At 39.3% G+C, this 27,859-nt stretch overlaps 2 protein-coding genes across 2 annotated transcripts; one reads left to right on the forward strand and one right to left on the reverse strand.

Moving 5' to 3' along the window:
- Positions 1-4,129: 4,129 nt before the first annotated feature.
- Positions 4,130-12,658, reverse strand: LOC149276546 (DCN1-like protein 2). The gene is made up of 6 exons (XM_089503476.1): positions 12,448-12,658; positions 7,940-8,108; positions 5,823-5,953; positions 5,187-5,269; positions 4,855-4,951; positions 4,130-4,209 (listed from the first exon to the last, which is right to left on the reverse strand). Exons 1-6 carry the CDS (start codon positions 12,620-12,622, stop codon positions 4,130-4,132), a joined length of 735 nt encoding a protein of 244 aa, XP_089359602.1. The 5' UTR covers positions 12,623-12,658.
- Positions 12,659-17,442: 4,784 nt separating this feature from the next.
- On the forward strand, positions 17,443-27,859 carry LOC149276547 (solute carrier family 9 member D1-like). The gene is made up of 12 exons (XM_089503488.1): positions 17,443-17,880; positions 18,725-18,904; positions 19,059-19,244; positions 20,069-20,197; positions 20,957-21,049; positions 21,337-21,523; positions 22,122-22,239; positions 23,112-23,307; positions 23,844-23,994; positions 24,959-25,038; positions 26,802-26,951; positions 27,746-27,859. The coding sequence occupies exons 1-12, from the start codon at positions 17,443-17,445 to the stop codon at positions 27,857-27,859; spliced, it is 2,022 nt and encodes a 673-aa protein (XP_089359614.1).

Raw genomic sequence — 27,859 nt, forward strand, 5'->3', positions numbered from 1 at the left:
ATTGAACAAAAGCCGGAATGAACTAGGATTCATTCAAGAGCCATATTATTGATAATATATATAGTTCATTAGGCATGTATCTCATGACTCTAGATAGTATGGAATAGACCAGGGGCGTCCAACATGCGGCCCGCGGGACCTCGAGGTGCGGGCCGCGTGAGATCGGCAGCCAGGATCACAAGAGCCCTGCTGCTTACTTGTGGGAGGGTCTATTCTCTGCTCCAGTCCTGCCTCCTCTATGTGGAGAACGAGGGAGGCCGCGCCCCCTGCTGAAGTCTGTGAGCGGCATAGAGAGCTGTAGTGCAGGTAAGGGGGTGGGGGAGGTTGTGTGAATGAGTATGTCTGATTGAGGGAATTAATCTGTGAATTTATGTGTGTGTGATAGCATGGATGTGTAAGTGCTGGAACCTAGGCATGATGGGACTGTGATTGCTGTTAACAATCCTACTCCTATCATGCCAAGTCAGCCAGTACATGCTGAAACCTGGCTAGCTGCCCCCTTGTGTATTGATGCTGCCAGCAGTATGGGGTCTGCACTTACAGCCACCCTGTACCAGCATGTACTGGCAATCTGCTAACAGCAATCACAGTCCCATCATGCCTAGGTTCCAGCATTTACTGGTTGCCTGGGTATAAAAAGAGTGTGTTTGCTGTTAGCAATCACACTCCTATCATGCCAAGTCATATTGTTGATTTTTTTTGTCCAATTGTGGTGTGTTACTTTTAATAAAAGTGTGGTTACACACTAAAATTGGACAAAAAATACAATGCCCAGCCAACCAGTACATGCTGGAATCTGGGTATGCCTGAGATTGCTGTTAACAATCATAATATATAATTTTTTGTACAATTTTGCTGTGTAACTTACTTTTATTAAAAGTGTGTGGGGGGGGGGTCACTTTCAGTTTCGGCTAAGTGAACCCTGAATTTTCGGTTTTGGTCCAGAATTTTCATTTCGGTGTATCCCTAAAATAAATAGAACTATTTTATTTTTACTTATCCAGAATCCTGAATTTGTAGTCACAAAACTTTCTAGGCCCAGAAATCAGTGAGAGGAAAAGTAAAGGTTTTGTGTCATTTACTTTATTTTAATCTGCATATCTTATTAAAGGCCATATTTTCTCACAGTGAAAAATGAGTGCGGCCCTCGCACGGATACAATTCTGATGAAGTGGCCCACTGCAGATAAAACTTAGACGCCCCTAGAATAGATGGATATGTCTGTTGTTTGATACCAAGTAACTTAGGCAGAGACATTGCCTGCTTATCTATGGTTTAGGAACTTAGAATTGCATTTCCTAAACCAAATCTAGACCATGTAAAATAAACATAAATGCAGGCAAATTCATTTATGCGTAATGCTTGCTGTGAAGAGGCTCATTAAAGTCTTCTCTAACTCGCTCCCCAATACAGGTCTTTTTCTTTACAGATAACCCATATCTTGTGTGAGTTTTTATTTACATATCACTCTCAGGTGCAACTTCAATATTGACAGTGATTGTGTACTTTTTTTGTTTTAACAAATATTAAATCAATTTATAATTCTGTTAATGTGGTCAAAATGTGATGTTGACATTTTCCTAATCCAATTTTACAGAGAAAGATTGACCCCTGCTGGCAGAAAACATATGATATGGGGGGGAGTTTATTTATTTCTCACGAGGTCTCAAATGTCATATAGTCAATACCAACATGAATATCCAAATGTTTGTAATAGTTGCATATTACGCTCTACTGAAATTTGCGCCTCCCCACTCTGTGTATGGTCCCTAAACCCAGAGTTGCAGTGCTACTCAACTTGGTAAGACTTCTCATTAGCTCAGGTGCTGCCATTGCGAAGTCTGTGAGAAGATTCACCAGCTACTACATATCAACATATTGACCATTTTATTTCCGGACACACATATATAGGATGTTGTTAAGAATGTCACATACCCGTTATTGATTATCTTTGGCCCGTCACGTTCTCTGGTCCATGGCTTCCATGCAGTGTTGAGATGTGCACGGTCAACACAGGCCAAAAGCAACTGCCTTATCTTGAAACTTAGCTAGAGATCCATAGTACGTATAAAAGGTGTCACAATGACAAAAGTATTGAAATTTGACAGTATTTTTTTGCGACAACATTTAAGTCAATTGTATATATAAGGACTGGTAATCTCATTTAAACATAAAATGATTTGTGATATTGTATCTTTGGTGTGCTTGCAAGACCCTTATACATAACCCTAAGTGTGTGCATCAACATCAGACCATATTGCACACTAGCCAGGTGAAGAACCTGTCTACACAATGTTGAACATGACTGGATAGCATGTTAGAAATTCTTCCCTGTGATTTTATAAGGTGTTTTAGAAAATGGTCACGGTTTCTAAGGCTTGAGCAACAATCACAGGAACATCATATGAACTATAGCCCAAAAGAGCTGGTGTTCTTAAGTTTAGCAACCTCTATAGACCAGTCTATGGGAAATTAACTTTTCCTTTTAAGCAAAAACAGGAACCATATCAGATACCAATTACACCAGGGTTTTTCAAACAATGGATCACCCCATCACTGGAGAATGCTGCTTGCGTGTCTTCACATGCAGATGTGGCACTGCGTCAAGGGAAAGCTTGAAAACTGAGCTGCACAATATACTGATTGAAAACATGTTGTTATCTACCAACATTAAGGTACTGCTTCATCTTTACTAATACTGCCATTGTATATAGTTTATATTAAAAAAACCTTTACACCAGCGGAACCCCCTCGACCTGAAAGGCCAGAATCAGTGCATGCACAAGGCCGACACAGGTCAAGTTTCCTGACTTTTTCGATTCATTCACTGAAAGGGAGGAATGTACATACAACAGTAGTGCTTCTAATGATTTGATCCAACTCACGTTAATCATGTTGAAAAACAAAATCTTTGTGTACTGAAAGTAAATTTGTTAAAGTTTTTAATATGGCATTATACATTACACTACCATTGTTAAAAAAATAAAAATAAAACTGTTTATTCTGAATGTATTTAATTTGTTTTTGGCCATTCCAGTTTGTGAGGTACTTAACGGATGCTGTCCATCGTTTCACAAAATATGTGATTTTTTTAAATGGTCATAGAATAAACCATAAACAATTGCAACAGTACTTTACTGCACATGAATAAGGGCATGGGGTGAAGAAATTAAAATGACAGACTTGTGATTAATAAAAGTTTGAAATATATGAGCTTGATATTTATAATGTGTCTTACATCTTACAATATAAGTCAGCCACATTTAACGCCAGTGTTCTTTTTAACCAATCCTTAACAGCAAGCATTAAAAATATAATCCCTTAAAATATTAAAACAATTTTAATTAAATAGTTCAAAAAAAAAAAAAAATCCAAGGCAAATCATTGTACATTAAGACTATGCAACTATCATTTCTTTTAGCCTTTTTGACCAGAAGAATGTGCAACGGACTATTTTTCCACTGTGTTACAAACAATATCTGGCACTTAATGGGTTCATTTACACACAGCCACAACAAGTCCCTGCTACAAAGAGCTTACAGTCTAATTGGTGTACCAGGTTTCCACACTCAAGATTATACAAAGCTTGTGGTTAGCTCCGAGCCCATACCTGGTCTTTTGGGTATTATTACTGTAACGGTAGCCAAGAGTTAGTGATAAAAAATACAACATGCCATATAAGTTTCCATTAGAGATTTAATTTATACCACAAATACTGCTTTTTATATAGATACAATATAATACAGCTGTTCAGTAACTGCTGGTGTTTATTCTGGCTTGTAAACTGAATGGCATGCTCTTTAAATTACTTTTTTGTATAGTTTTGTTTGTTTTAATAAAATGGCCAAAGTATAAAATCATGCAATTTCTACATCCTATATGATACAACCAATATAAGATATGAAGCCAGCATCCTACAAACAGCCAGTGCTCTCTTTTGGGCATCTTCGCAAGCTGTCCATATAGCTTGTCCACCAGAATGTTTTGAGGCAGAACGTCTGAGTGTGACTTTGTCCCCTTATATCCAGGTGCCTAGGCCACAGGGTCTCCTCAGTTATTGGCCAATAAATAGTCTCCATTGTCTAATGAAATGGCAGAAGCATCACTAGTCCATTTGAGAAGTCTATGGTTAAAGAAGTTTGCGTTTTCCACCTGTAACCAATGGTCTTGCATACTCCACAAAGTCGTCAATAAGAACGGGCCACGCTCCTGAAAGAAAACAATAAAACATTAAGCATTACATAAACAAGGAATTATTATTATACTGAATACTGTTTCTACAGAAAGTGGTGCTTTTATTACTGATCTAACAAGCGCCTCCAGTCTGCCTCTTCCCTGCAGTGTGTTTCGATATGTCTAAGAAAGAACGCATTGGGAGAGTCCAAAAGCACATATCAATACCTGCGCAGGTATACAACCAGCACCAGTAAACAAACACTTGTGAATTACCGCTCAGGCTAAATGAATGGCATCAGTAAGGCATGCATTGTTTGTCTTACTGACGCCTGGAGGAAAAAAGGGCATTACTGCCTTTTCAAAAGCTTTGTGAAGGAGAAGGTCGACCCTTCATAAAGTCAAGGAGCTATGACGCGCTCTCTTGCAATCACTATTTAGTTAACACCCTCTCTACCCACAGTCACAAACAATTTCCTCAATGCACATCCAGAAATGCAAGTTTCAGTAAGCCAATGATTCAGAGGAGATCTTGGAAACCTACCAAGATGGGTACACCTGGAGATCACATTTATATAATACCCAATCAATCGAATGATTTGGGAAAGACATTTCCACTCATTAATATACTTCCACAAACCAAATATGAACTTGCAAAGTATTCATCATAAAAAGCAGTACCTTCTTCGTCGTAGTTGGACATATCATCTGCAATCATGTTTCCAAAATCCAGTAGAAGGTTCCAGGTATCCTTTGGGATTGATCTTTTATGATGTTCCTAAAACATGGGGGAAGTAGATCATGTGTGAATTAGCATTAACATGTCAACAGCCTAAGATAGCACCTTAAGAGAGTGCCACCGATCAGGCATAAGACATGCAGGAGGTGAGGGTGAGCCGGCAGATTGTTGGTAATACTTTGACAATAAAGTGCTTGCATTGCTTAACACGGGACAGAAGAGTGACTACGAATCAGTTTTTATCAGGGCTGCACAGCAAACAATGTGTACTTACCAACAAAAATGTATTCCATAGTTCTAGAAATTTGAATCTTCCTGATAATACTAAATTCCAGTATGCAATAGCCATATCCAAATCTGAAATAAAAAGAGGTTGTAGAAGACAACGGATTTCTTTACAGAGGTAAAGCTACTGCATGGAGGATTTTTCTTATTTATGACTTCTAAGTTTTCTTAGAATGTTTTTACTAAATTGGTAAATATTGTATATTCAGGGACACGCCAATTAAACAACCTAATCACCTATTTACAAATAAGCCTCAGCTTTGGAAAACGTTTATATTTAAAGAAAAACAGTATAACATGAGAGGTACCCTGAAGAAGGGTAAAACAGACCACTTATTCATTACGGTCTAAGCACAGTTTCTGGGGACATATAGAACATTCATATATTCTAGCTCTTATTGGACTGAAACCCCCATGATGCTACTCGGCTGAAATTCAAGAGAGCTGTAGCTGAACAGCATCAGAGCGCCACGTTGCCCAGTCCTGACTTACACCAACATTATTGCTTACACACATACACATAAAATCCCAGATTCAATAAAAGGCCACGATGTATGTCAAATAAGATAATAGAATAAATGCAGACATAAAGCAAGCCAGTGTGTCATATACACATTGCACCTACCTAGACCTTTCTGGCCAGGGTTTTTGGCAAAATTAAATGTAAACTGATAAAAGTCTTTGAATTTCAGAGCATCCTTGAGTTCTTGTTCTAGCCGTGGTAACTGAGCTCTTAACTTGTCCGTGCTGTCACACCTACAAAAAACAGAACAGTGATGCATTCTAGATACATGTACAGAGATGTGTGACTTCCCCGCACATGCCACACAAAGACATGGGGCGCTTCAGATGACATGGTTATTGTGCTACAGTAACAAACAATCCAGTACCATAACGAATGCATAAGGTAGTGTCATTGCACGTACCCTAATATTTTAATTCTATTATTTATTATTAGATTTGGAGGAATTTTTTTTATGAGCAAGTATGCGTGATTAAGGGAATGAATGAGTATATAAATGTGTGAATTTATGTTTGTGAATGAGTGTGTGTGTGTGATAGCATGGATGTGTAAGTGGGGGGATAGCATGGCATAGGGAGCCTGTAATCACACTCCTATCATGCGCATGTTCTAGCATGTACTGGCTGCCTGGGCATGATAGGAGTGTGATTGCCGTTAGCAATTATATAAATGATTTTTTGGTCCAATTTTGGTGTTTAACCACACTTTTATTAAAAAGTAACACACCAAAATTGGACAGAAAAAACAATATTATATACATATATATATATATAATTAACAGCAATTACACTCCTATAATGCCAAGTCAGCCAGTACATGCTGGAATCTGGGTATGCCTGGGCATGATAGAAGTGTGATTGCTGTTAACAATCATATATTAATAATGTTATTGAATTTTTGGGGTCCAATTTTGGTGTGTTACTTTTATTAACCCCTTCAATCCCCTATAGACATACCGGTACCTCCAAAAAACGCCCAATAAGAAACCCCTATGGACGTCCCGGTACGTCCAGCCCTTCGTGCAGCGTCATGGACACATCCCTGCCGCTGCACGGGAGACCAGGCTGTCGTTTGACAGCCTGGACTCCCCCCTGGCAGGAGAAGCCGGCATCGCCGGCTTTCTGCTGCCCGATCTCCTGTAACAGCTTCCGGCATGAAAGCCGGTAAGCTGTTACAGTTGAAAGTGCCCGATCACGCGATCGCGCAGTTGCGATCACGCGATCGCGCAGTTGCAAACGCGCGATCGCGCAGTTGCAAACGCGCGATCGGGCGTTCCCTTCCGGGTTGCGTCACTGCTGACGTAACCCGAGAGGGCCATCGGAGGACAGGATATCCCCTGCGGGAATCATCGCTAAACCGACATACCCCAAAAATGGCAAAATTGCTCTGGGCTTTGAGGTACCAAAAACCCCTGGGATTGAAGGGGTTAAAAGTGTGGCTATTATTATTATTATTTTTTTATTTAATAAGGTGGGGAGGGTCATTTTCAGTTTCGGCCAAGTGAATACTGAATTTTCATTTCGGTGCATCCCTACTTCTGAAACTAATAAATTGTGTGCTAACAAAAATTCAGATATAATTAGGAAACAATGCGAACTATAGAAAAGCATTCCACTTGTTGTTATGAAAATAAGAGAATTGTGAATGTTTGCATCAAACTTCTCATGCATAACTCCTGTCGCTCTAATGATTGCCTGTCTGGGGAAATGTATAAACAAGGAATGAAGCTAAACGGACCATTCGATATTTGGAATCAGTAGAAAAATGTTAAAAAAAAAATAAAAAAAAATAAATCAGCCTGTACCCATAGTGAGGAGTTTTACCGCTAAGAGATAATTTAATGTGTAAATTGTAACTTATTGCAGTGTAAACAAAATGTCAGGGGGGTGAAGAAGAGAACATTTGTAGGAGAGTTGCAGTTTTAACTCATTGACTTCACTATACAATCTCAGTGAGCTACTGTTCAAGAGTAGCTTGGCTCGCCCCATATAATGCATGATTGAACTCATGAGACTACTTTAGTTTCCTCATCCATTGAATTATGCATTATACAGGGCCAACTGACCCCTTGTTGGAGAAACATGCAAGAGAAACCTGAAATTGCTGGTCCTTATTAATGAATAGTGAAGTGAGGGAGTTGAAACAACAACTCTTCTGCAAACTTTACTGGACCTCACAGAATCTTCAGTATACCACGGGCTCCAAACAGGTGTTCTTACCCAAGCTCTGTCATTCCATCTATAAACTCCTTTTTGCTGAATTCACATTGTGTAGCTGCTCTGAACTTCCATGCAATTACTAGTACACTGGTGCTGGCAGGGTCCAGGTGTAAGTCATCACAAAACAACTGGATCCCATCAATGCCTATTTTATTTTCATCCTGTGGGTCTTTAAACAGAAAATAAAAATCACATGGACATAGACAGATCTAAATGACTAATTCACAGAAAAAGGAAAAAAAAAAAAGATTTTCAAACGCTCATGATACTCATATACCTATATAAATATATCTCCATGGCTTCCATATTTCCTTCATTTAGCCTTTCACGATAAACATTATAGAGCAGGCCAGATCATCGACGTGTGTGTATGTGATTAATATATGTTTTACATGTACACAGTACTGTGCAAATGTTCTTTAAAAAAAATAAAAAAAAAAGAAAACTTTAAAGTAAGGACGCTTTCAGAAATAGACGTATTGCAAAGTGAGTTGGCAGAAGAAAAATCTAAATCAAATCAATATTTGGTGTGACCACCCATTGCCTTCAAACCAGCATCAATTACACACAGTATTTTAAGGAACGTGACCAGTAGGCTGTTCAAAACATCTTGGAAAACTAACCACAGTTCTGTGGATGTAGGTGGCCTCAGTTGCTTCTCTCTCTTTTCATGTAATCCCAGGCTTGGTGATATTAAGATCAGTGTTCCATAAAAGCCATAGCAGCACTTCCAGGACTCCTTGTTCTTCTTTACACTGAAGATAGTTCTTTATGTTTGGGGCCAATCTGATACCTTCCTGGTGGTATTGCACGATGGATAATCATCTGCCTGTACTTCTGCCCGTACCTCTTCATCCCCAACTCCATTTGCAGAACTGCAGCTCCAAACATGCAAGGAACCCCCACCAGGCTCCACTGTTGCCTTCAAACGCTGTACCGCTCTCCAGCAATCAAAGTGCTTTCTGCTACAGCAAAATATTTCAAATTGTTGACTCCTTACACCTTAGTTCCTTAGATGGCTGTACCCGGATCTCACTGTTTTCTGCCAATGCTGAGCCGATGGCTCCGCTGGACATCTGATTGCAAAGGGAAATAAGCTTGATGTATCTTTCATCTGCTGCACTGTTTCCTTGGCCAACCACTGTGTTTATAGCCCTTAACAGTGCCCTTTTCCTTGTGCTTCTTCAAAAGATCTGGGACAGAGCAACTGGAATGCCCTGTCTGCCTGGGAAAGACCTTGGTGATGCTGTATAAATACCTTGTTTTGTTTCTGTGCTCACTCTTGTCATGGCATATGACTTTTGACGTTAAATGGTCTATAGCAACCTCACCTTGTTAGCGAGTATGGCTGTTCCGCACCCAGTTTTATTCCTTCTACACAGCTGTTTCTCTTTCAGTTAATGTTAATGTTTAGCAACCTCCATATTAAATTGATGATCATCAGCACCTATATAATTGTTTAATCGTACATAGATCACACTACATAGATTTTTCTTCTGTTCACTCACTTTGAATTTTGTCAAATGATAAAAAAATAGTATCAACATTTTTAGAGCAGAGCATTCTTCATACCTGCCTAAAACGTTTGCAGAGTACTAATATATTTATATTATATATATATATATATATATATATATATATATACAGTGGGGCAAAAAAGTATTTATTGTGCAAGTTCTCCCACTTACAAAGATGAGAGAGGCCTGTAAGGTACACTTCAACTATGAGAGAGACAGAATGAGACAACAAAGTCCATAAATCACACTGTCTGATTTTTAAAGAATTTAATTTGCAAATTATGGTGGAAAATAAGTATTTGGTCAATAACAAAAGTTCATATCAATACTTTGTTATATACCCTTTGTTGGCAATGACAGAGGTCAAACGTTTTCTGTAAGTCTTCACAAGGTTTTCACACACTGTTGCTGGTATTTTGGACCATTCCTCCATGCAGATCTCCTCTAGAGCAGTGATGTTTTGGGGCTGTCGCTGGGTAACACGGACTTTCAACTCCCTCCAAAGGTTTTCTATGGGGTTGAGATCTGGAGACTGGCTAGGCCACTCCAGGACCTTGAAATGCTTCTTACGAAGCCACTCCTTCGTTGCCCGGGCGGTGTGTTTGGGATCATTGTCATGCTGAAAGACCCAGCCACGTCTCATCTTCAATGCCCTTGCTGATAGGAGGTTTTCACTCAAAATCTCACGATACATGGCCACATTCATTCTTTCCTTTACACGGATCAGTCGTCCTGGTCCCTTTGCAGAAAAACAGCCCCAAAGCGTGATGTTTCCACCCCCATGCTTCACCGTAGGTATGGTGTTCTTTGGATGCATTCTTTCTCCTCCAAACACGACGAGTTGAGTTTCTACCAAAAAGTTCTACCTTGGTTTCATCTGACCATATGACATTCACCCAATCCTCTTCTGGATCATCCAAATGCTCTCTAGCAAACTTCAGACGGGCCCGGACATGTACTGGCTTAAGCAGGGGGACACGTCTGGCACTGCATGATTTGACTCCCTGGCGGCGTAGTATGTTACTGATGGTAGCCTTTGTTACTTTGGTCCCAGCTCTCTGCAGGTCGTTCACTAGGTCCCCCCGTGTGGTTCTGGGATTTTTGCTCACCGTTCTTGTGATCATTTTGACACCACGGGGTGAGATCTTGCGTGGAGCCCCAGATCGAGGGTGATTATCAGTGGTCCTGTATGTCTTCCATTTTCAAATAATTGCTCCCATGGTTGATTTCTTCACACCAAGCTGCTTGCCTATTTAAGATTCAGTCTTCCCAGCCTGGTGCAGGTCTACAATTTTGTTTCTGGTGTCCTTCGACAGCTCTTTGGAATTGGCCATAGTGGGATTGGAGTGTGACTGTTTTAGGTTGTGGACAGGTGTCTTTTATACTGATAACAAGTTCAAACAGGTGCCATTAATACAGGTAACGAGTGGAGGACAGAGACTCTTAAAGAAGATGTTACAGGTCTGTGAGAGCCAGATATCTTGCTTGTTTGTAGGTGACCAAATACTTATTTTACCGAGGAATTTACCAATGAATTCATTAGAAATCCTACAATGTGATTTCCTGTATTCTTTGCCCCCATTCTGTCTCTCATAGTTGAAGTGTACCTATGGTGAAAATTACAGGCCTCTCTCATCTTTTTAAGAGGGAGAACTTGCACAATTGGTGGCTGACTAAATACTTTTTTGCCCCACTGTATAATATTTATATATATATATATATATATATATATATATATATATACACATACATACATACATACATATACACACACACACACACACAGTCAGTGATCGGGCCAGCTACAATGTTTATTGCGAAAGGCTGAATGTAGGAAATATGGAAGATATAGAAATATTTGTAGCATTGCTATGGAACTTTTTATAAGTCTCTTCCTGTCAACTTAAACATTAAATTTAAGTCAAACCCGATATTCACAAATATATTGCTCATCAACAGCAGCCAATGATAAATTCCGCATAGGTTTACTCCACATTGACAGCAGACTGGACTGAGCTGAACATGTAATTTGTCTCCACTGGACTTGGTGCCCATTTACTGCCAGCTTCAACTCTTAGGAGTTCTTCAATTATTTTGCATTGAAACTGGCAACATATATGACAAAGAAGGACTCGTTGCAAGCTGTGTCTTAATATATTTCCCCAAGGCAATACCGGTATATATTTTCCTTAACATGAATTATCAAGTCACATTGGTGAATAGCCTTCCTCTATACAGTATGGTCAACAAAACGCCGATAAGCACTGAATTCCATTTGAATTCTTTTATACAGCTATGAGCATTTTAGTCCAATGGGGTAAATATTTTAATCTTATACATTATTTTACTGTTCCCTCTAACAACATTACGTATACAATTTCTTGAGAATTACTTTTCTTGGATCTGTAAACATGGCTAGTCTTCTAGCAAAATACCCAAAATGAGTATACAATTTGATACAATTAATTCAATACAATTAAGATAAGTTACAGTATGTTATACATACACATATTTGCTTAACCATGTAAAATAAACAGATTTAGGCGCTTCGGCTCAACAACTGCCGTCTCTTAGGAGGCCAGATAGAAAAGAAATTATGAATGATCTACTAGCCTTCTTTTGGACTTTTTGGCCAACATTCAAAAGATTTCAACGGTGCACAGCAGCCTCCCATAGCAGATAGGCCCGAGTAGGACCAGTCCTGTTTGGAAAAAGTTGGACTGGCTTGTGGAGCCAGCTGGCACCCAACGGTTAATTAATATGAAGTAACCCATATTCAATATGAGAAAACAAACCCACCTACAATACAAATAAAAAAACGTGAACATAGTAAACGCTCGGACTCTTTGTTACTTGGTGCTTGTGCAGAAAGATACCTGCAATGCCAATCCTGAAAGTCAAATACATCCGTGCCTATGCCACATAAATGTTTATGTATGTATGGGTGTCACCAAGTTCTATTACAGCTGACAGTTAAAATCAATTTCTTACCTTTGTACCGGTTATATAACTGCTCTAGTTTCTTTTTGTCTACCGTACTTTTCATTGAGTCTTTGCAGTACAAGGTTGTGTTCTGGAAGTAGTTGTCTGTGGCCAGTTCTAGTTTCCAGTCATTCTGTGTTAAACAGTATATTGCAGTCCTTTCTCCAGCTTGGGTAAATGCCATAAACTGACGCACCTTGTCCTTCTGCGACGACTTAAGTTTATGCTTTAGGATGCAAGAGAAGCAGCAGATGTTTCAATATTGTACTCGTGTATTATTATTATTAATTACACAAAATTAGATCTCCGTGCGTATACTGCACATTATCATAATGCAACAAGAGCTTTGTTCTTCAAGTTCCCTCCTGCAAGCTCAAAGGATATCTACACTTTGCTATTATATATAAAAGCAGAATGTGAGGCATGAGAACCAAATGGTAACAAGTAGGTCCACATCTAAAGTAGCATGGCTCCCCTAGCACCATGAATTTTAATGCCAGCTTAGTTATTTAAATTGTAAACATGCATTTGTTTCCACCTCTATACATTTTGTAATTGGAATACAAAGAAAAAAAAACAAAAAACAAACATTGAAACGGTAAGACAGCACTTTTTGGAAACAGAATGATTAAATATTGGTCTATGAATATTAATAAAAAATCATCCAAAAAACAAAACAAAAAAACTTGCCCATCTGGAACAAAAACAATATTTATAAAAAATAAAAAAAATGATTACATTTGCCTAATGTTAGATGTTTTTTTTATTATTATTTCAGTATGAGAAGAACGCTTGTTTTCAGATAACTTCAGTTGTAATATTTTCGGGGTAAAAACATTTATCTACAAGATTGTTCTGTTTATCGGCTAAACCCTTATTTAATCAAAAGTCACAAGAGCGCTGAAAGATAATGTAGTCGCTTCCTACCGGACAACTTATGGCTGCAACAGGCTTGTGTTTCTATTCTTCTAAAGTGAACAAAAAGAAAAGTTGTAACTGCAGCGAGCAGTAATTTAAAACCGGATTTTACTAAAACTCCTTTTTCTTAGTAAATTCTTGATCAATTTGGGGGGGGGGGGGTTGTTCCACTAATGTGAGAGTTTTAGTTTTTTACTCCTTGGTTACAGTATATATCCCTAATAAAAACCCTGGGGTTTATTCACTAAAGGAAAAGTTGTGTTGTACATTACGAACCCCAGTGAGTTTGATGGGCCCTGCACAATGTATAAACCAGTCTTCCAGCTGTCTTCCATCATTATCCAGGGACAGCACAACCCTTTTTGTTGGAGAAACTTGGCCTTCCGTAATAAAGAGTGACGTGAGGGGGGTTTAAACTGCAACTTTATAGTAAACCAACCCTTGAACATACAAAGAGAGGGAAGCGGATATTCCATGAGGCCACCTGCCTGGTAGTTGTGTTGTTTTTCTATATGTTTTTGTAGACATTCAACTGTAAAATGTGTTGTATACTCAACTATGTCAAGTAATGCTGCAACAAGGCATATAATAATGCTGAAATACTCAAACGTCTTTTTGGATGCCACAAAAATCTCCATGGAAACGTACGCATTCTGGAAAAACAGGGCTGATCAGACACAGACAAAAGCTGTAATAACCAAGCAAGTTTCATAACAAAACCAAAGGCTTGACTGCTGGAGCGATTGGACAAAGAATGGCACAACAAGAATGTGTGAATGGGGTGCGACAATACCATCAGTATTTACGCAAAGCTTAAAAACGTGGATCTGATCAAAAACAAGATGGAATAGGTAGTGTCAAAAAAGGAGACGCTGAACGAGCAAACATGACCACCTCGTCCGGCTACCAGGATTTGGGAAGAGGAGTGGCTTGCACTGGGTGGAATGACTGGACAAAAATAGCCTGAACTAGTTATCAAGTCAAAACAAGCTATGGATCGCAAATAAAACCACACGTATAAGTAGGGCTACTGAGCGCTCAGGCACCACACAGTAACCCAGTGTGAAGGAACCCCCCCCCCCGGCCGAAATAAGCCTCACCTTCAGCTCCTTTCCTATCCGGTTGGGATCCTTGAAAGCAAAGCACATCACATGTCACGGGAATAAACCAGCTCGGGAGATGTCAGAGCCTGAACCCCCAGCACGGCTATCGTATCTATACACCTAAAGCGGAGCCCAAAAAAGGCAAAGCGTGCGCCGTGTGTAACAGCTCTCAAAATACCAGCAACTCCCCCCTTCTGCTGTCAGTGTGCTGAGCGCCTGGCGTGTGTCAGCACCCCTCTGGGGGTGAAGCAGAGTCCAGCCCACAGCAACTTGCCAGACAAACTTTCCCCTCCACTTTGACAGGCAGAAACTTGCCACCTCTGCTTCTCATTCATCTGATCCGCAAAGATTGGAGGCTAGAACTAGGAAAGCCATTCTTCCCATAGTCATTGCAGGGAATGAAAGCATTGGAGTTGGCTGTACACAGGACACCTGAATTAGGCCGAATATGAGAGAGTGCTTTTGTTACACCTTGGAGGAGGCTGCCCGTAAAGGACAGGAGAGGCCATGATAATAGGGAGCCCAATGTACCCCAAGAGGGGGTCTCCTAGGTATGTGAGCAGCAGGTAAAGTTTGGCTCCTCCTCCCCACCGGGTGTATATGAGCCCCCTGTCCGGCTGGTGACCTTCCTCCTGCGCACAGACACAGGCGGCAGCTCATTCGTATGACAATGTGCATCCCCTAAGCGGGCTCTTATTACCCTTCAACTGCAGCCCCTCTTGCCCCCATCCCACACCTACCATTTTATCACCAACGGGTCGCACAACTTCACAGTTCAGAGGTGGCGGCCGCGCATGCGCAGTGCCAAACATTTACCCCTCCCATCACAGGCCTGTGGTATAGCGGGGGGTGCCGGGAGTTGTAGTCCCCTGGGTGCAAGACGGAGAACGCTTCTAGAAAGCCACCTGAGGACGTGGGTGGAGCAAGGCTGAAAGGCCCTAAGTTTACAAAGTATTTTATCGCCATATTTGAATCGGATATCGCCCTTTCATCTTTTAATTTTGCAGTCTGTGAAACGCGAGGAGCATTTTAGGCCACGTTTATAAAGAGTAAATCGCAAACAAATAGTTTAATGTTAACCTGGAAACCCGGCGAATACACCCGCCAGCGGCGCTGCATTTAGACCTTTGCTGCAGAATTAATTTTCTGTGAACACAGCCCAGTGTGTATACGCAAACATGGTATTATTTGCAGCATGTACTCTATACATTTCCCATAATGTATTCGCTAAACATGTATTTATGGCTTCCAGGCTAACACTATAGCCACGCCCACTTCAGTGGCCTGACTGTTGTCTTTCGCATCACTCATGCGCGGCGCGGTTTATTGACGATTCGCGAATGAGCTTAATGGAGTTCTAAATGCAAGAGACTATACTCTTACATCGCGTTGTCTTCACTTTACGAGCCGTTTAGGCGAAGCCAGTCCGCTTAAGTGGAGTCGAATACTGGTCTTCAGAAACATGGCCGCTGTTACAGTATTTCTTCACTGAAGACACAGAGACAGATTTTCCCAAGACAAACTGGTAGGGCGCAGTGCCGTACCAAATAGTGCTTAGTACTCTGTCATGAGGGCTCTTCCCTGCGATGTGTGTTACTTGCTGATGCTGGCAGTGCTTCTATAGCAGCCGCCCCGAGGAGGGATAATGAGGCGATCAGGAAGGAGTTGCCGTTTCCAAGAGTCTGTCTGGGATCACTGACGGCAGTGGGGCTCGTATCACAGGTGTGCGCTTCTTTACCCTACTGACAAATCGTACCTTCTCTTTTTACAGATTTCAATATAGACCGTATCACAGCAAAACTGCTTTAACCCTATGCTTCCCCACTCTATAACCACGGTAGACACGCCAAGATCGATGCATGCCTGTGATGGGTTGTTATTATTATTATGGCTGCTACACACAAGAGACAACAGAAGCAATAACAAATAACATTAGCAGCTACCATGTAACAATGCAAATATGTTGTAGCCTTTTATCAACAGCTGTGCATTATCTGTCCCTGTGCTATAAACACCAGGATGTTCAGACATGAGGAAGTAGGGGATCGGAGATCATGTTTGTGTGGTGGGTTTGAGTTTAACATTGTGAAAAGTTTAAAAAAAAGTTTAATCTTGATCTGAAACTGGGCTGAAAAAATATATGTACATAGGTTGTATGTATATATAATGATATAATGAGAGAGACAGTGTAAGGTGTGTGCGCGCATGTTTCTTTTTATTTATTTCTTTAATTTTTGGCTTAGTATAGAGTGACCTTTGACAATTGTAGAATACAGATGCTGCAAAATCATTCTTAGAATGGATACCTTTTCTTGCATGTCTGAGATTGATATATATATATATATATATATATATATATATATATATATATATATATATATCAATTAGTATGTATCTTTCTCTTGCTACACATCTGGGGAAGTAGTTGGATAAATAGACATAGACTATTGTTGGACACCTTTTCCTCTCCATACAATGTAAAGAATGATTTGCTTGAAACAATTTGAATAGCCATTCTTTCTTCATGCCATTATGTCAACATTTGTTACCTCTCATTGTACTGCTTGTAATTTAATGGCTTTCAGCTCTTATCTCATTTGGCTGCTGTCAGGAACGTTGCACCTGTTACATTATATTACTCTGGGTTGGGCCAAGGCATTCAACTCAGCGTTCTGCTGGAACACTTACATGGTCATTGTTCTTAAATCGAATTTGAAAAGAGGTTTATTGTTGGGTTCCTTTTTTTTTTTAACAGGTCAGTGAACTCCGCCTGCATTGTCATCTGTACCTGAACTGTATTTTTTCTCTGCTGCCATTAAGCTTTATTTGATATTTTAGTTATGGGTAGGATCCTTAACAAATGACTATTTAACAATGGATTTTTGCTTTCCAGAATGTGTTTGAGAACTTTGGACCATGAGGAAGACGGGGGCCGCTGAAGACTCCATGTTTTACCAATAGCTTTGCCCTGATGATGAAAGCGATGCGGTCCTGGATCTTGTGGATCATATCTCTTCAGCTGCTGTTCTATGGAGCACAGTCTGCAGACCACGATGGAGTAGCAAAGCATGCCATAAAGTTGCATCGTGGAAAGGGAGCCACCGCCAGCCAACGCAAGGAGTGGCTTCTGAACAACTGTAGGAAACTGTCTGGTCTCCTTCACCAGAAGCATGTAGTCCTCAACAAACTGAAGAATGCCATCAGGGCGGTGGAGAAAGACCCTGCGCTGTCGCCTGCAGAGAAGCTGTTTCAAGTTCACACATTTGAGATTTTCCAGAAAGAGTTGAATGAGAGCGAAAACTCTGTATTTCAGGCTGTTCATGGACTGAGGCGAGCTTTGCAAGGCGATTACAAAGATGTAGTCAACATGAAGGAAAGCAGCAGGCAGCGTCTGGAAGCCTTAAGAGAAGCAGCCATCAAGGTTAGCAATTTATATTTTGTTTAGAATTTAAAGGTCTGTGTAGGTAAAAATAATAAAATGTGAATGTAGTGTAAGTGCGCCTGACAACTAAATATGTTATAAGAGTAAAGGTACATTGTAGTCTAATAACAAAAAAACCTAAAACAAATTATGTGTTAAAACACTATATACGGAGAGATGCACTATTTAAATAATAATAGTATTAGTATAATAACAGTATAATATTTAAATAATATTTTATTAGTATATTATTATTATTATTATTACGAATACATAAGTTAAAAAATCAAATAAAAATCTAAAAAAGATTAAAGTAATCCTCTAAATATATGCCTTAAAATTTCTGTTAAAGATTTTCTATATCCATTATACCAGTAAAAAAGAGAGAGCATTCTCTCGTAGTATAAAAGAACAAAAGGAACTTTGACTCTGTTTGAAGTTGGTTACAATAGCAAACCTTGTGCAGTAGATTTGTCCCCAAAACAGCAAGCCTTTTACTTGATGAAAAGTAAAGCTGTAAAAAGGTGGAAGACGATCGTGGCTAACGTATAATCCAAAAGTAGGGGATGGTTAACTGAGTGATCTTAGTTGGTATGTAGTAGTAACTCTCAGCTGATACACACTAGCCCAATATTCAATTAATAATATTTAAAAAATGTATGTATTTCTTTATTTTGCATAACTTTAGAATATTGAGTCTCTAGTTCCTCTTATTTTTACTATATCCAGCCACCAGGGAGATAGTTTGGAAATGCTCTACCAACATGATGATCCTCTACGGTAGTATAAATAAATATCTATTTCCCGATCGCCATTGTCTAGGATTCATTTTAGTTTTTCACAGGAAGAGAAAGAATATGTGGAACTTCTGGCAGCTGAGAAACATCAAGTCGAAGCTCTGAAGAACATACAGCACCAGAACAAGAGCCTTTCAATTCTCGATGCCATCCTTGAAGAAGTCCGGAAAGCTGCAGATCGGCTGGAAGAAGAAATAGAAGACCACGCGTTTGATGACAATAAATCTGTAAGCATAGAGCTGGATTGGTTTTCAAATAAGGGAGCATGTGAAACATTTATACTTGTATTAACTGTTAACGGTTCAGGACTTTTACAGATGTTTTGCAGTAAGCACGGTGCTTTCTTACATGTTCTGACCCATGCACTGTATGCTTCTGTAGGTAAGAGGAGTTAATGTAGAAGCTGTTCTAAGAGTGGAAGAAGATGATGTAAAAAGGAATTCTTCCGAGCATCATGTGGAGGATGATTTGGGGCTCAGTATGCTCATTGATTCTCAGAATAACCAGTATATATTGACAAAACCAAGAGATTCGACCATCCCCCGGGCTGACCACCACTTTATCAAGGTAATCCTTGTGCAATTATACTCTATTTCAGTTTAAATGGCTGATGAAACTTTATAACAAAAAACAGAAGAACTTACTAACTTGTGCCAGTATTTAAAATAATAAAACCAACAAGAGACTGCCTGCTGACTTGAAGTATTTGAAGCGTGTGGTTTTTGTGATGCAAGTGCATTTCATCTAAAGGTTCAGTGATTAAAAAGAGGGACTTGAAAGCTTGTGCTACAACAAAATAAATCACAAATTTCATGGGAAGTGTGTAGTCTGTTACCTATTTATTTATTTTATACTAGTTTCAGGTTAAATAAGTTTCTAAAAAGTTTTTTGTTTTTTTTTAAATTTATTGTAAACCGTTTTAGTTTTTGCATTATGCTTTGAGACAGCAATTTGTATGTTTTTTTTTTAACCTAATCTACTTGATGAACACCCTGACTCCTTATCATAAATGAAATAAGGTCTCAGTCTTAATCACTAGTTGGAAAAACTTTAACTAACTAAAGCGCTACGGAATTTGATGGCGCTATATAAAACAATAAATAATAATTATGATATGCAAGAACAGTCTTCATTAGCAGTGCCGTAAAGGATCAGCTTAGTGTTGTGTTGGAGCATGGAAGGTCACCCACAATATCACATGACAGACAACGATGGCAGCCTCTAGGCCTGCGGATTATTATTATTGGCATTAATGGTGTTTTACAAGAAAATATGTTAAGATTATGCAGTTTTATCTCATACACCAGCGATCACTGTAACAAAATATAAGGACTGTTGTATGAAAATGCCACTTGTGTATATTAATTGTAATGTAATGTTTGCTTTTTTAGGACATTGTGACTATTGTTATGTTGTCGCTGCCCTGTGGATGGATGTGTACGATAATAGGACTGCCAACAATGTTTGGCTACATCATTTGTGGAGTTCTTCTGGGGCCCTCTGGATTAAATAGCATAAAGGCAAGAAAATGTGGATTTGCTATCAAACTATTCATTTGTCTCTATTTCAGTTGTGTTCTATGAGGGACAAAGATAAATTATTGAATACCAGGATCCCGTGGAAAGCACAGTTGGCCAGATTTCTTACAAATTATCTCAACCTGCCTTATTTCTGTCTAACTAAATAACACTTTTGGCATCTCTACTAAAGTGCTATTTTGTAATGATTTTTGGGTCAGAATACATCCATCGTGACTGCATGGAAAGTTTAGCTTTTAATCGAGTGGCTGGTTCCCATTGCATCTGCTCCTTTTTGTGTGATCACAAGCATTGAGATCATTGTGTGCTTGCAAATGTTCAATCTCCCTCTCCCTCACCTTAACCTAGTCCAAAATATAGTCCACACAATAAATTCTTTAATAATTGGATCTGTTGTGATCACTATATAATTCTGGGGTCATTGCAGTTTCTCGTGTTGAGGGGTTAGTTTTAGGCTAGTGGGGCGATTTGTATTGGTTATCAAAGAATAATATTTTCTTTATTATTTGTTTGTATTTTATGCTAAACGATTGGCCGAACATATATTATGGTTTCCAAAGAACGTCCCTGTTCACAAGAAGTAAATGCGATATGGAGATTGCAGTCTGTTGGGTGTTTAAGTATAGTGCAATGCTAGAGACCTTTTAATGCCCATGTTTCATGTGATTAGAGAACTGTTCTAGCCTATATACAGTTTAAACGCCTGGTAAATCATTCTGTTGGTCCATTATGTCTTTGCAGTCCATTGTCCAAGTGGAGACCTTGGGGGAGTTTGGTGTCTTCTTTACTCTGTTTCTTGTTGGTTTGGAGTTCTCTCCTGAAAGGCTCAGAAAGGTAAGTCTGATTCCAGTTTTTTTTTTTTTTATCTTCTGCATGCGAGAATAAGAAAGTGATAAGAATGCTTAGAAGGTACACTTTTGATATTAAAGTATTCTTTAAAATGAACATAAAACTGCACAGAAGGGTTGTCCATCCTTGGGACTCATTATATTAAGAAGGTACAGGTGGTACTTGAGTTAAGAGTAAACTGGGTGCATACTATTTCAGGTTGATTCTTCTGGATATGCTGGAGACCAGATTAAACATTGAGCCACCATGCTTGTCATGTTTTTTTTTTTTAGGTATGGAAAATTGCTGTCCAAGGACCATGCTTTATGACAGTCCTTATGATTGCATTTGGTTTGCTGTGGGGTCACTTCCTGCAGATCAGACCAACACAGAGTGTTTTTATTTCTACTTGCTTGTCTTTGTCAAGTACACCTTTAGTGTCCAGATTCCTTGCCGGCGGGTCTCGTGGTGATAAAGATGGTATGTATGTTAAGTACTGGTCAATTACGTGGGGCATTGTTGTCCAGCGTCTGTTAATGTGGACGTGCTATAGAGCATTGGGTGGAATAGACTGCATGGCCGTGTAAAATTACGTTTTCTGTTTGGGGTCGTATAAAGACCTGACAAGCCACCATTTGGATAGAAATGTTCAAAACGCAGCACCTTGATATTTTTTAAGCTCATTCCCTAGTGGACAAATAACGCCATTATTATTATCATCCTTTATTTTGTAAGTGCCAACAAATTGTACAATGCTTTACATTTATATGGGGCTGTTAAAAACTTGCATAAAAATTCTTCATTAAAACATATAGACCTCGTGGTGCCCACTTCATGAGAGAGAGGAAGAGAAAAGGATAAGATAGGGTGGTGTGTAGTGAATGGAAACACACATAAGTAAAAGCATCACATTCACAGAAGAGCAGGACGTGCAACGCAAGCACAAAGTCGATCCTTAAAAAGCCGATACAGACAGCTACAGATTTTCACTAGGTTTTACATTTACTTTAATCTTAACTTGTTGGGGAAAAAGAGAGCATTATTAGGTCTAGATCTAATCTTCTTCTCTTTTGTCCAGGTGAGATTGACTATAGCAGTGTACTGCTTGGCATGCTGGTGATGCAAGATGTTCAGCTCAGCTTGTTCATTGCAGTAATGCCCACGCTAATGCAAGCAGGAGGCAACAATTATTCCAGGTAATGCTACATTTTCTTAAGGAAATATTTTCTGTAAGAAAGCAATTCCCCTGAATATAGCGCAAATAATACCAAAATCTTGCTGTGTTGAAAATCCGTTTTTCTTTTTTCACGTTGTTAAGAGCCCCATGTGAACCTTCCGGGGTAAGAGGCTGTTGATAAATGCTGTAATATGAAGAACTGTGTAAGGAAACATGGATACATCGTCTTTTCCTCCTCTGATTGCTTTATCGCACGTTCTTCCATTCTGCACACATTCAGAATTTAAAGAGGAAAAAAAAGTACTGCTGCTGCTGAGTACCTTTGCAAAAATGATTGTAATTTGGATCAAAGTAGGTGCAACCTATTACATTCTGGACAATGGGCAAGAGTAGGTGGCGATGTCACAAGAACCCTCTTCTTCAGCTTCCTGTGGCACCCATGATTTTAGTTTACTTAGTGTGTCGTAGATAAGTGGAACAGCCTCCCAGCAAAAGTAGTTGAGATTAATACAAAATGCACGGGTTAGGCATATCTAAGACAAGACCTTGGACCAAGGAATCTTGTTTCCGCAAGTCATGTTGGCTTTTAGTTTTAATTGTGTAAAAAGGTCCCCAGCGATTTGAGAACAGGGTTGAGAACCCAGTTAACACTCGCTTGCACCATTATAAACGCATGCGATAAGCTTGAGTCTGTGCTGTATAAGTTAAGGACCAATTTGAGGTATATTAAAAGGCCATTAAAATGATTGTTGCCTTTTATATAAACCGTTTTCAAAAGGTTTCTAACAATGATTGTTTTTCTTAACTTGAATGCAACCTATACAGCAGTGGTAGGGGTTAATACTCCTATACATAACTAATAAAATCTTTTATTTATTTTGTCATTCATAGTGCTGTCCTGGAAGTGTTTAGAATCTTAGCCCTAATCGGGCAAATTCTGTTTTCCTTGGTTGCTGCTTTTCTCATCTGCGTCGTAATGAAGACCTATCTGATCGGTCCGTATTATCGCAAGCTGCATACGGAAAGCAAGGGTAACAAGGAAATTCTTGTCATGGGGATCTCTGCGTTTGTCTTTCTCATGCTAACGGTAATTTGAAACTTTCATGTTTTCTTGCCATTTTACGTTTTCACTGGATGTTTATTTTCAAGATAGTTTTCATTCATACATGATTTTATTTTGTTAAAAGTGCCAGTAATGTTAGAAAAGCGTGCGTTTGCTTGTGTGCCAGTGTATCGTTGTATGCATTATAGTCAAAGGCATACCCAGACTTAAAGTTACAGAATAAAAATTCCCTGTCCCTGTCCATCTGATTATAAGGCTACAGCCTCACATACATACATACACACACACACACATACATACACACACACACACGTATACACATTACCGCATTACACATTAAGTTTAAAATTGTTTTTGGGGGCTTCCACAATACGTTACAGCACTGTTCAGTGGTGGCTTTTCCCAGGGCCTCACTATTGTCTCATTACCTAACTTCTGCATGTTTTTTTTTTTTGTTTTTTTTTAAACTTTGCTGAAAGGACTCCCTTCTTCCTCCTAATTGTCAGATTCTTTGTAACATGAGGTGTCTTAACTGTATATATTTTTGTGTTTTCTTGCAGCTGACAGAACTTCTGGATGTGTCTATGGAACTGGGGTGTTTCTTAGCTGGGGCTCTTGTATCTTCTCAAGGACACATGGTCACAGAAGAAATCATGTCATGCATTGAGCCTATACGAGATTTCTTGGCTATTATTTTCTTTGCGTCTATAGGTAATCATTTTATGAACTGAAGAAATATAGACACCAAATTGTTATGTATGGAGTTAGTAGAACAAAATAAAAACATAACTGCAGATAAGAGCCCTTCTACGTTTTAGAAATGGTGCTGGGGTTTGACACAAATGCCTTAGTTTTTGAGCTACATCTCATTAAAGCTTACTGGTCTTTAGGTGAGGTTTTGTCAAAATAAATTTGTTTTGGAGTATAAAGTTTACAGGCTAGAAGGGCTGAAGCCCACTCTCCCGCTGAAGAGACATACGCAGTCCAATCTTTTCTATGTTAAAACATAATAGTTATGTAAAACATTTGAAAATAATAAAAGGATAGCGGACTGTAGGGTCACATGACACAGCTTGCTTTCCGTGGTGTTCACGGTGAACTTCATTTTACGGATAAATGTGCTTTTAAAGAGGCCTCACTGAATACGCTTTTATTCTGTACTACCCGTAAAATGGTGGAATTAAAATTACACTCCAGCCCTCGTATGCAAAGGGGTTGGTTTTGGCAAGTAAGTGCACTTTTAACAAACTATAAATATAAGTGAAAAACTAAAATAATTACTAAATACTTTATTATGCATTCATGTATGGTGAGGGTCTTTAGGGAAGTAGACTGTCCCTTTAACCGCTTTGTGACAAAAGCAACCCATTAAGGAGGTGGTGTGATCGCTCTGGAGCGATCGGATTCGCCATATTGAAAGGCAGCACCCTTCTGCTGGCCAGAAACGGTTAACGTAAAAGTTTCTCAGAGGGTCTGTCCAGACTACCTGAGACCTCTGAGCTCCCACTGCAAGCTAATCACAGGTACTGCGTTCAGCAGTAGAGCGCTGCTTACTGATCACTCTGATCAGTAAAATATAATAAATAAAATAAAAAATTCAAAATTTTCAAAAGGGGTTAAGTTAGTAAAAGCTTTCTGTATTATTAACCTCTTTCCTTATCCACCTTTTTTACAGGGCTTCATGTGTTTCCAACATTCGTAATTTATGAGTTAACAATCCTGTTATCCCTGACGTTTTCACTGGTGATAATGAAGGTATGTTTATATTTGGAAAATAATAAAACCGTGTTGTGCAGGATAAACGCTTACATAATTATGTTAAAAGTAATTACTAGGGCTTAAGCACTGTAATAGGCACAGTAGCCAGCAGCTCCCATTATAAGAAGTAAGAGCGGTATACAGGTAGATAGCTGAGCATTATAGGCGATATCCCAAAAGCTACCCTCTGTGCTTTACTCTTCCAAAAGCATACAGGAATATATTCTCTGCTTCCAGTATAGTTAGCTGTGAGAGGGGTTAAATGAGACAGAAGTCTCATTTTCTTAGTCCAGTAACTGAAGACTGAATGACTGTCTGAAGCAGTCTGTGACAAAATTGACTCCAGTATTCATTTAATATTGTATTAGCATCATTCATAGGTGGGGGTCAACAAATTTGGTTTTGGATCTAGGAGCCAGCCACAAAACGTAGTTATTTTCGTTTTTTTCCCCAATCATGTTTTTATTTTCAAGTATTACCCAACCTGGCGCCCAGGGTTTGTTGAGCCTTGCCATAAACTAACATACTTTTTTTGTTTGTTTAACATTGTTTTTATTTTAAAAGACAGTTGGACATGACAAGAATCAGTGGATATCGAGATCAGCAGGCAAATCAGAAATACAAAGTTACAATATAACATAAGTAATATACACACGCTCACATATACGAACACCTTACAGTAACACACGCTAAGATTCTAAGCCCATGCACACACACATACTAACACCATATGCTAATAAACACACTCTAACACTATATGCTAACATATACACTCATTCTAATGCCATACTGTAACATCACACTATACACAGTATGACCACACTCCTATACACGTGAACACAGTGGCTAACACTATACGTATAGAAAAATGCACACCTCTAACACTATGGACACATAGACACTGAATCTGGTACTACAATACAGTAGACCTACTTACTGTGGCACTATACATCTACACACACACACACTCTGACTCCAGCACTATACACACATACACACTGGCTCTGTCACTATAGTATACTCACATACACTACACCCCCTCTCACCTGCAATGCCGCTGCCTAGATTTTGCCATTGCAAATCCAGCATGCTATGGCTTCCTGCGGGTGTGCGATGAAGCGAGTGACGTGAGGCACCCATGGGTGTCACGAAGCATGCATTATGTGACCCCACTGGGTGGCTTTCAGCACCCGCTACACCACTTTCATGATTGCAGCCCTGCAAAATCCTGGGCGCCGGGAAGTGGTTTCTAGTCGCCATGGCAACTTGACCCAGGTTTTGTGGAGCCCTGATTCTTACAATTTTTTTATTATGTATTTGATATCTGTATATAGAAACTCTGTGCCTATACCTTTTGTATTATGCTGCAGTTGCTGAGTATTTGTAAGAGCACGTTTTTAGCTAGGAATCTTTTTATTTTTATTTATTTTTTACTGTGGAGTGACTTTACAGAATTGTAGATTGTATGCAAAGGTACAAAAGTAATAATGTCCAGGATCAATACCTATATCTCCATAGAGATCAACTAATATAAAACCAGGCTATCAAGAGATTTGCGGGTAAAATATTGAGGTACCTAGAAAGTAGCTCACTGTACATCCACGACGCTTAGACGTGCCACATACTAATGCGTAATGCATAAACCTTGCCGACTTTTTGAGGTACCTACGAAGTGAGGTAACGCCATTGTCACTGAGAAAGTTAGTATTTCTTTGCAGTAGCAAAAGTACGCATATAAAGATGTCTTTCTTTTTTGCCAGTTTGTCCTTGCTGTGCTTGTACTGTCATTGATTCTGCCCAAGAGCAGCCAGTACATCAAATGGATTGTGTCTGCAGGTCTGGCGCAGGTCAGCGAGTTCTCCTTTGTTCTGGGCAGCAGAGCTCGCAGAGCAGGGATCATTTCCCGAGAGGTAAGTCAAGATTTCATGCTTCATGTGTATGAGGGTGCACATCATCTAGAACAGAGAGGGTTTCTTAAGAGTATTTTTTTAGATGAATGGTTGGAGAACTGCTATGTAAATATTGTGAAAAAAGTGCTGTTTTAGCCATTAAGGATACATTTTAAAGATACGATTGCTTCAACTATTTGTAATTAAAAATAGTATTTATTTCTGACATTAAGTTGATCTTCAATTACACAAAGCAGTCAATCAGTCCAGCTACAGCCCGGACCGAAACAATCACAAGTAAATTCCATAGTCCGGTTAAGTTCGACAGGGTGCCGGGGTTAAAAGTGCTTCCGAGAGTACGAGTCCTTACATGTACTTTAAAAAAGGGTGGCACCTCTTGAGCATCAGTCAACTTGATTAGTCAAAGGACACAAACCCTGGACTATAAGTAGCTCCTAAACACTATATAAATCAATAAATAACTTCCAAGTGACAAGTAATCTCATTCACATGCTGTTGGCTCCCGCAGCCATTATCTTCTATAGAAAAGAGACATGATTGTTGCCCTGATCTGTGATTTAGCTGCCTGCTAAACATTTTACAATGGTTAAACCTAGTATAAATGCAGATTGTTCTATTACCTTTGTCACTTAATCGGTACAAATATAAGCAGATCTCCCGTACAAACTGAGCGAATTAATTTGGGATAGATATATATAATCTACATATGAGCTTATAAAACTGGGCCTGGGATTTGTATGATTGTTTTGTGTCTAATGTTCATGTATGACAATAATATTTTATTATTATTTCAGGTCTACTTACTCATCCTGAGTGTGACAACATTAAGCCTTTTGCTAGCACCTGCTCTTTGGAGAGTAGCTATCACCAGGTACGTTCCAAGGCCAGAGAAACGAGTGATCACCTGA

Source organism: Sceloporus occidentalis, unplaced genomic scaffold (genome assembly GCF_023333645.1).
Source record: "Sceloporus occidentalis isolate IW3139 unplaced genomic scaffold, rSceOcc1.0.p SCAF_234, whole genome shotgun sequence".
In the NCBI taxonomy this organism is placed as follows: Eukaryota; Metazoa; Chordata; class Lepidosauria; order Squamata; family Phrynosomatidae; genus Sceloporus; species Sceloporus occidentalis.

Bases quoted from the DNA above. Each gene is read 5' to 3' on its own strand.
- LOC149276546 (XM_089503476.1), bottom strand. From the start codon at position 12,622: ATGGCATTTACCCAAGCTGGAGAAAGGACTGCAATATACTGTTTAACA. The intron at 8,109-12,447 runs GTAAGAAATTGA...TTCTGTTTAAAG, and splicing joins GTTATATAACCGGTACAAAG to ACCCACAGGATGAAAATAAA. The intron at 4,210-4,854 runs GTACTGCTTTTT...GTTTTCTTTCAG, and splicing joins GTCCAACTACGACGAAGAAG to GAGCGTGGCCCGTTCTTATT.
- LOC149276547 (XM_089503488.1), top strand. From the start codon at position 17,443: ATGCGGTCCTGGATCTTGTGGATCATATCTCTTCAGCTGCTGTTCTAT. The intron at 20,198-20,956 runs GCAAGAAAATGT...ATGTCTTTGCAG, and splicing joins CTGGATTAAATAGCATAAAG to TCCATTGTCCAAGTGGAGAC. The intron at 25,039-26,801 runs GTATGTTTATAT...CTTTTTTGCCAG, and splicing joins TTTCACTGGTGATAATGAAG to TTTGTCCTTGCTGTGCTTGT.